Source organism: Silurus meridionalis, chromosome 17, assembly GCF_014805685.1.
Source record: "Silurus meridionalis isolate SWU-2019-XX chromosome 17, ASM1480568v1, whole genome shotgun sequence".
NCBI classification, from domain to species: domain Eukaryota; kingdom Metazoa; phylum Chordata; class Actinopteri; order Siluriformes; family Siluridae; genus Silurus; species Silurus meridionalis.
Genome location: NC_060900.1, coordinates 835,610 through 845,600, shown reverse-complemented (window position 1 = coordinate 845,600; position 9,991 = coordinate 835,610). Strand labels below are relative to the sequence as shown.

At 41.0% G+C, this 9,991-nt stretch overlaps 1 protein-coding gene and 1 long non-coding RNA gene across 2 annotated transcripts in view; one reads left to right on the top strand and one right to left on the bottom strand.

Moving 5' to 3' along the window:
* The window catches only part of dok2 (docking protein 2), a 9,132-nt gene extending 8,130 nt beyond the window's left edge, over positions 1-1,002 (top strand). The window contains exon 6 of the mRNA XM_046870517.1: positions 1-1,002. This exon is cut by the window's left edge and continues 878 nt beyond it. Within this exon, the coding sequence (XP_046726473.1) occupies positions 1-196 (196 nt within the window). The 3' untranslated portion in view covers positions 197-1,002.
* Positions 1,003-4,652: 3,650 nt separating this feature from the next.
* Positions 4,653-6,287, bottom strand: LOC124400378. The gene is made up of 3 exons (XR_006928374.1): positions 6,220-6,287; positions 5,033-5,268; positions 4,653-4,919 (listed from the first exon to the last, which is right to left on the bottom strand). It is a non-coding gene; the product is annotated as an uncharacterized LOC124400378 (long non-coding RNA).
* Positions 6,288-9,991: the final 3,704 nt, after the last annotated feature.

The following is a 9,991-nucleotide window of genomic DNA, read 5'->3' as shown; positions in this document are numbered from 1 at the left end:
CGGACACGAGTTCCCGTATAATGCCCACGTGGATGACTACGCTGTTCCCAAACCCCCTCGGAGAGCCAGGATTTCAGAGCAGGAAAAAGAAAGAGGAGAGAAAAGCAGAAAGCAGAACGTGAGTGAGGAGGACGAGGACGCGTCACCGTACGATAATGTCATGCTGAAAATAAAAACGAGTTCCCTAAACGAATAACCTGAAAATCTTTCAAATCATCTGTGAAGAAATGTACAGTCATTATCAGAGCTTCTCCAATGGTTTGGAAATTTTAAAAAGGCACTGAACAAAAGAAAACTCAGGACAAACACCAAATCCTTAACGTGGAAGGAATAAATCATGATGTGGCAACGTGACGTGACGCTACACATCCAGTTTCTAGTTTCTTGTCTCTACTTTTCGTCTCTCACCTGCTTAATGCCATTTATACAGCAGCAATCTTCCAGAGATGATCTATTTTTTTTATTTATTAAACAATGACAGGTTGTACTTTATATCCATTTATATTTACATTTAATATTTAGGAACATCCAAGGAACAAGGTTCATCCTGCTCCCATGGAAAAACGCAGATTGTCGCGTTACTGAGAAACGTTCGATTATATATAATAATTTATAAGTATAAACTCCTCCGTCCTGAAGATGGTGGAAATCCTACAGTTCCTGTTCGAGCTAAAAGCTGTGACTGTTACAAAAACGCGGTGACACTGGAGACACCTTCCATAAAAGTTCATCATCAGCTACAATCACGAAGCTGCTGTTCTAGAAAACAAATCAACACCTTGTGACCAATCAGAATCCAGAACCAGCGTCGCTGTGAAGGAGAAACGGCGTAAGTGTTGAATTCGGTGTGCAATTACGTCACGTGTACGCGGGTTACTGCATAACATCTGGACCTGAATAATGTACAGGATTTTCTCAAAAGTGTTTCTCCTGTTTTTTATCACATTCTTGTATAATTTAATGTTAATGTTTCACTTATAAAATGAAGTGTTGTGGATTCAGGATTCTGCGTGATGAGATTATTATGTGTGAAGAGCCGCTCACACACACACACACACACACACACACACACACACACACACACACACACACACACTAATTTCTTCCACTGTGATTAATGTCTGGTGGAACTTTCTGCTTGGTGTTTCTGCAGTACACGGCTGAAACCACAGTGACCTTCAGCTGTAAATTTACTCTCAAAATCAGGTCATAGTTCAAATCCAACTTCAGACACGATTCTTTGATTTGTGTTCAAATATTTGTGTTATAATCAATCCAAAGCTCTAGTGTGTGATGGACACTGCTGACCACCAGGAGGCGCTGCTTTCTAACAGGAGAAAATCTACATCACTTCCTGATCAAATCGCAGGAATTAAAGTTCGTGTGTGTGTGTGTGTGTGTGTGTGTGTGTGTGTGTGTGTTAATAAATAATTTAAAAACAGCTCTAAATCAGTTTTGATATCATAGCATTAATAAGAATTATGGAAGGAGTCTCCAGTGTCAGAGGAGTTTATATACTTTGTAGTTTTTCAGTTCACTGTAAGAAGGAGACTAAAGAGGCTGGTGAGGGAACGAGGGTTTACAGCTGCTGTAACATCAGTAAGAACAAAAACTCACTTGTTTCTTTAACGTTTTCTCGAATATTACATGAATACAAAGTAGAATCATGTTTAATATAAACTGTGATCGTCAGAAAACTGCTATAGGTGGTGATATTGGTGATGATGATGTTATTGGTGATGATGTTATTGGTGATGATGATGTTATTGGTGATGATGTTATTGGTGATGATGATGTTATTGGTGATGATGTTATTGGTGACGGTGTTGGTGATGATGATGTTATTGGTGATGATGATGTTATTGGTGATGATGTTATTGGTGATGATGATGTTATTGGTGATGATGTTATTGGTGATGATGATGTTATTGGTGATGATGTTATTGGTGATGATGATGTTATTGGTGATGATGATGTTATTGGTGATGATGATGTTATTGGTGATGATGATGTTATTGGTGATAATGATGTTATTGGTGGTAGTGTTGCTGCTGTTGGTGTTGATTAGTGTTATTGATGCTGTTGTTGGTGCTCTTGGTAATGTCGGTATACTGTAACTGGTGTTATTGATGGTGGTGGTGTTGGTGTTTGTGATGGTGTTGATGATGTTGTTGGTTAAAAAAGATCAGAGGAGAGGAGAGGAGCAGGACCAGTGATCACTGGAACCTCAGGAGCATTTTTAATTGTGATGGTGCTGTTGGTGGTGGTGTTGATGTTGTTGGTGGTGCTGTTGATGGTGGTGTTCATATTATTGTTAATGGTGTTGGTGTTGATGGTATTGGTGGTGGTGGTGCCGTTGATAATGGTTTTGATGGTGTTGGTGTTGATGGTATTGGTGGTGGTGGTGTTGTTATTGTTCTTATTGTTGTAGTAATTGAATGATTTTTTAGTAAATGTTGAATGTAAACACTGTAATGAACAAACATTCTAACAAAACCAGAGATGGTTGATTCTGGAGAATTTGCTTTTATAGGAAATAAATCAACATTGTAGTGGGTGGTAAAGGTGTTGTTACAGCCTGACACACCCTCACACACACACACACACACACACACATACACACACACACACACAGGTTTGTTCCTACAGCATCAGTCAGAAATAAACGAGTGTAGCTTTTGTTCTGAAGAAAAACGTCGTGTCTGTAAGTGAAACACTTCACAAGCCACAGTGAGGGAGATAATTGGATGTCCTGCTACATCTTCTGGCCCTGTTAAATGCTGAGAGCAGACATCCTGGGACTTCAAACACAAACACACACACACACACACACACACACACACACACACACTCACACACACTCTCTACTATCATTATTTTTGCAATAAAAAAAAAAACACTTTCAATAATGAATCTGTTTAAACTATTCAGGGCCAGAAACTGGTAATGAGTCTATTCAGGTTTGCTGGCCAACAAAGCACACAGACACAAACACACACACACGCACACACAAACACACACACAAACACACAAAAACACACAGCTGCTGGCTGTATAGGAGCTGTGTGGAAAGGCTGAGCGTCGTGAGAGCACAGAGTGGAGAGGAGAGGATAAAAGCATCATACTTAACACACACACACACACACACACACACACACACACACACACACACACACACACACAGACAGACTTAATTCAAACCCTGTCCATCATTTTTAAAAGCCTTAGCATGTGTTGCACGCCAAAGGTTTTAAATAATGAACCTGTTCAGCCAAGGTCTTTCTGTGTGAACCTACACACACACACACACACACACACACACACACACACACAGACACACACACAGGGTGCTGTTGGTGTAAGAGTTATGAGAGCTGTGTTGAAAGGCATGGTGAAGAGAAAGGCTCTGCAGGTAGGAGGAAGGAACGCGTCTCATATCCTGCACAGTGAGACCACCATTATCGCCGCTTTCCAGTCCTGAGACCTCCTGCCTCTCGAAGCCTCCCTGTGTGCCGTGACTCTGCTCCTCTTCACTGCGCTTCAGTCCAGTCGTACCTCCTACAAACCCGCGACTGCAGCTTGTGTTTCCACATGAAGGAGAAGGACCAGTGTGGACTGTTCCTATAAACACAACAAGGTGAAATCACAAGCAAACACACACTAGTGTTTACACAGCAGCTTTACACAGATACAGCAGGAATTAGTTTCTATAAAGATTGTGTAAGTTTATTTCCTATAAGTTTGTTCCTTATAACTGTTTATTCCTGATGTGTGAGTCAGTGGTGACCGCGGTGAAAGAAAAACTCCCTGAGGTGGTATGAGGAAGAAACCTTGAGAGGAACCAGACTCAAACAGGAACCTCATCTTCATCATCAACACCAAATGTTCTTGAATGTCACGTTGTTTGAATTGTCTCATTTCAGCCATGACGACTCTCTGCTGCTGAGCGAGTCTGAGTTCCAGTCCGAGTCTGAAGATTGGTGGTTCAAGTTCAAGTTTATTTCTGTAGCAATGGACGTTGTCTCAAAGCAGCTTTACAGAATTTCAGAATGAAGGTGAATGTGGTGTGTTTATCCCTGATGATGAAACCTGTGGTGACTGTGGCAAGAAAAAACTCCCTTAGATGTTATGAGGAAGAAACCTTGAGAGGAACCAGATTTAAAAGCAGAACCTCATCCTTATTTGGTTGATATCAAGAGTGTGATTATAGTCTTTAAACACTACAAAACACTGGAGAGTGAGAACTAACATGAGCACTGGAGTGTGTGATTATAATTGATGTTCTTTCTACAGTCTTCTACAGTTAGTTGATGTTGTAGAACCAGGAGCTACTGAGCAACTCATAAAATAGCTCAACATTTGAGATCATCACAGATCCAACACCAGCTTCTCAATGACAGAGCCTTTAAACACTCCAGGAGGTCCAGTGTCCAAACTCCACATGAAGTAAAATCCAGATGGTGCTGGTACATCTCTAGATGGTTCAGGATGTTTGCTGCATCTACTTCCCTAAAGGTCCACAATCTTCATGAGGTGGGACGTGACTGGAGATAGCGTAAGTGTAAGTAAAGTGGAGTGTGAAACGAGAATATACAGAAGTGTTTGGAGTTGTGAAACCCAATCAGCACACTGACAGGTTTTCATGGCTGAACTCGAGTCTTTTATTTCAATTAAGTGAGGAACATTATATTTACACTTGGCTCATAACCTCTCAGAAGAACAACGTATTAACCACTGAACTACCACTTCACTGTTCATATAACGGCCACGTCTTTATTTGACAACGAAATGCCAATGACATCTTTGGTTTTTCTTCATCACAGGCTGAAATTCAGAAGTATGCACAATCATCCTCGCTTGATCACTTCCTCCCTCCATCCAAACTCATCCCAGTTCCAACTTTATTAAGATCAGCCAATCTGAAATGAGGAAACCGATCACATGTTAAATAGAATCTGAGATCCGGAATGCCGTTTCATCACAAAAACCAGCCCATTCCATTAATCAACAGAAAAAAAGAAGGAAACCAGACCTCTCTTCTTTCTTTTCTTTTCACCCAGAGAGCAGGACCAATTAAGCTGTTGGTCTTCCAGCGATGTGGCACATTGGACCAGGGTGAAACCTTAGACAGCTGAGCCACCAGGGAGCCGCTAGCTTGCTAATTAACCAGCAGAATGTAGTGAAGTATGTCAGCTCTCATGTATATCGATGGAATAGCTGTTCTGCTCTGAACATAACAGACCCTTAGTACAGCGACGGGGATTCCTCCTGAGGGGAAACGACAAGGGCATGTTAAAAAAACACTCTAGTCTAATACTAATAGCATGTCAGTTTAGCAGGTCACCACAGGCAAATTATATTTTACCAGCTAGCTAAAGTGTTTAACAGGGTGTTCACATCGGAACATGGCGGGTCTGCTGCACCGTGTGTTTATAACATGGCTATAAAGCAGCTCAATAACACTCATACAATAAATATCTTTTCTGACACCCAGGACTTCAGTGTCCTTGTTAGTTTTGTGTTTTATGCTAATTCATGTTGCTTCATGGAGCACACGGGTCCTTTCACTGTGTCCTGTACAGTATTTGACTGAGAAGACAAACAGCTACTTGACAGATATTTTGAAGCTCATCTCAGCAGCTATTAGTACAATTATTATGCATTAGAATTCACTCCTAAGACATCATGAGATTCAGGACATTGTAGAAGATGAAGAAATATCAGTGTGGAACTGGGAGATGTTTAGAAGTAGGGAATATTGGGTGACCACTGCTAGCAAGGAAATGCAAGAGCAGAGTGAGCCAGTTAGAGATCGACTGATGAATCGGTTTTACAGAATAATGAGCAGAAGTTGATCGCTGTCTCCTGTAACACCATAACAAAGTCCACTGCTGAACAGTAATGAAGGAAATCTCAGTAGTTTATTTGTGTATCTGTATTTTACTGAACTATTTTATTTAAGGAGATTTTTACTGTAACTTCACATTCACAATCAAATCTCTCACTTTTTACTACATTTAGTGAAATCACTCGTTTCTTTTTATTAATGAGGATAAAAACGTAACTGGTGAAACACGCAGCGAGTCACCAATCAGGATCGAGTTCACGCTCTGTTTTACACATGTTCTGATCACCAACATACAGTTCAGCATCAGTTCAACATCAAGCAGAACATTTAGAGAGGAATAAATGATGAAGAAACTCCAGACTGGAACTCACCACCACACACGTGACCTCGTTTACACGTTTTTATTGAAGAAGTTGAGTTGTAGAGTCGTAGAGTGTCTCTACTGGAACTCAAATACATGCTTTGTGCTCTTCATCCACCACTGGCAAAGTCATAAAACTGTCAGATGATGCAGATAAACTATAAAGATCAGGAAGTCTGGAGGTAGAAGTTTTTGCAGCACCACCCTAGACCATGTGTAACACAATTCTCTTTAGCTTTGTGGTTAACCTGTATTTACTCCATGATGCAGTGGTCTCATGATGTCACATCCTGTTTACAAACTGACCCATCGAACAAGTTTATTTCCACTCCCACACTTCAGTTCACAGGCATGTGGGGTAACAGAATCGAACATCTACCCCTGCTCAGTAGCTGCACGGTGAAAAGGCCAATCCTGTAAACATTTAAATCTACTTACTCAAACAGAGGCTGAAATCGATGTGGAGATGCTTGAATGGATGGTTTGATACAGGTTTCTAAGTGTGTGTGTGTGTGTGTGTGTGTGTGTGTGTGTGTGTGTGTGTGGGTGGGGGGGGGGAGGGGGTGTATGTGATATGGATGGCTAGGTAACACCTTCCTTCATTTCAGTAAGCTCCTGCTAGGAGGCGATAAACAGCAAGACAAAACAGGAAGGAGGGAGAAAGGGAAAGACTCGGAGAAGGAGGACGATGAGAGAAAGGAAGTCATTTCACGTTCAAGTTCAACATCTGAACACAGAACAGGTGTAAGATCGCACCTGGTGCCTGTGCGTCGTCTAATCCCTCAGCGACGGCGTGTCAGGACCACAGTGTCCTTCAGTTCATGGTCATATCAGAAATACACTTTTCACAGGTTTTACTAAGGAACAGAGGTGCTAAAGAATTCTTCATTTATTTATTTAAATTTCATTCCTGCCTGTTCTCAAAGAAATCCTGCCCAACACGCCTATTCTCAGTGGAATCCTGAACCATCTCACACTTTCAAAATGTGTTTTCTGCTCTCTTTCTCAGAGGAATTCAAAGCAACTGATGCCTGAGACATTCAGACGAATCCTGGCCATTTCTGGTCACTTTTACCAAATGACCAGTTTCCCCTTTCCCAAAGGAACTCTCACAATTGACCCTTTTCCCAAAGGAATTCTGACTATTTTCACTTCTACTAAAGGAATCCTGACTAATCCACACTCTAAAGAAGGAGTTCATCCAATCTCATTCACTCCAAAAGACAAATTGTGCCCTCTACAGACAGAAATCTGAACAGCTCCCCATCTTCTGAAGGAATTTTGACCAATCGTCCTCTTTCTAAAGGAATTCTGACCAGCCCCCCTCTCCTAAATTCTATTTAATTAATAGTTATTCAGTTATATCAGTAATAATATAATGTTTGTTTGTTCCTTATAATTAAAGTTTGTCTTAATGAGTTATTCAGTGGCGACTGGTGAAGGAAAAACTCCCTGAGACTTCATGAGGACGAAACCTTGAGGGGAATCAGACAAAGAGAACTTCATCCTCTTCCTCAACACAGAATGTCCATCATTACAGATCCATGATTGTGAAGGTGTGCAGTGAAAGATGATTAAACTCAACCCGTGGTCCTGAGCACATTGTAGCAGACTGTTGATATTAATAACAGTTCAAATTCTTCCTCAAAATAAAAACCTGATCAGAGTGAGAGCACTTCATATCTCACTCGCTGATGTAGAGCCACGTGAAGTAGAACACACACTACTTACCTTCAGGTTCACTAGCAATTATTTCCCGTGTGTTTATCACACCACTGGATCAGAGTGCTGTAGGTTCACAGCTCAAACAGGAGAAGCTCCACTTCACAGGAGCAGAACACGTCTTTGTTATTCATAAGTATTTAATTATAATGATAGGGTTATGTATATGTATATATTTATCTTTAAACATACGTGAATGCATGTTGAAGGAGTTTGTGTTTAGTTGCACTGCTTAAAATAGAAATCGTTTGTTACGTTTCCTTCTGTTTCAGAGATTAAAGGCACGTTTCCAAATAGTCTGCAGTAACGTGGAAAAAGCTAAAGTGTGAGGTTTTAATAACCTTAGCGTTCTGACACGTGTAGCTGTAGACACACGTTTTTGTGTGGTAGTCTTATATTTATATTTTCATTCGCAATCTCCAAGAGGAACAGCTTCACCTTTAAATGATTTTGTCTTTAATGTGGTTATTACAGTAAATATACTATTTATTTAATATTGATGATTAAGTTAAAGGTTTGTTTATTTTCAGACCAAATTCTGTGGAAACAAATGGAAAGGGAACAAAGTCAGGCACAAAAGCAATACATTCAGGGTTTCTTCAAGATGAAACCATGTCAAAGACGAGTGAAAAACCCAGTGCAGTGCAGGTGAGGTCTTTATTGTCTGTTGATTTTTGTTACTACTTGTGCGGTGCCATTTTTATATTGCCTCACCTGTGTTGGGGCACATGACTTTACCCATGGGCCCACCCTGACTGGCTCGTGGTCCCCCCAATAAAAAGATCCTAAAATCGCCCCTGCTGTTTCCCAAAATTCCAAACTAATGGTTACAATGCTAACCGCTGATAATGATGCTAAAATAAAAACACTTAAAATAATCGGAGGCATTCAGCCAATCTAAACGACTATTAAGAAAATATGAAGCATTGCAGTTGACATCTAATATCCGTGTCTGCATTCATGCCTCAGTGAAAAGCACAATTATGGGAAAAACGCTCGCCATATGCCACGTACATGTGCAGAGGGATGAGACTAATTGGTGGAATGTGGTGAGAGAGTGTGGCCCTAATTGCTCGGTAACGTTTTCGTTGGTCTTTATTAGAGGTGAGCAGTGACTGGAAAAGAGAGAGAGAGAGAGAGAGAGAGAGAGAGAGAGAGAAGGACACAGACAGAGCTGTGGGTTGTTCTTACAGGCAGTCATTTATTTTGGCTTTCATCTATTCCCAGATTGATACATCTGACTCCTAAATGTCCTCTCTGTGGTCTCACCATGTAAAAGATTCAGTCTCACAGGCATCCATGTGTCTCTTTACCCCAAATGTAGTCGATCACTCGGAACATGTTTGGTCTTTGAAGCTGCTCTTTTAGTTCTGCACTGAAGCTACAACTAATAAAAACCTTGACATAAATAAAATCCGCCTTCAACTGTATCCAGTTACTGAGATTCACTAGGAACTAAACTTCACTCTCTGTGCAGCCGAGGAGAAGATCTGTAGGAACGTGTCCATCTTTCAGCCCTAAACCTGCCCTGGGACCATGATGTTAGATATTTTTTTCACCTTCACCAGGTAAATAGAAGCACAGCTGAAGTGAAAAATAAACAGTTGTATTCACAATTCTTATGTGGTCTTTATGTACCAACTCAGTGTTTAGGCTCTGGGTTACCGATCAGAAGGTCAGAAGGTTCAAGCCCCGATGTTGCCAGGTTGCTCTTGGGGCCCTTTAGCACGGCCCTTCAACCCTCTGTGCTCCAGGGGTGTTGTATCATGGCTGACCACAGTTTAATAACATCATAGGGAAATGTGAAGAAAGAATTTCACTGTGCTGTAAAGTTCATGTGACAAGTATAAATCACCTTCTGCTCTTCAGAAATGTTTTAGATTTAGAGAGCTCCTGTACACAGCGTTCTTCCAGCAATTCCACAGGCTTCTGATAGGATTTAGATCTTTATTGTGCATCTTCAGATGTCCAACAGAGGTTGTGCAGGGTGTGTGCCAGAACATACTGGTATTTTGAGATATCCATGATTCCCACCATCATGACCAGACCTCCAGTCCCAG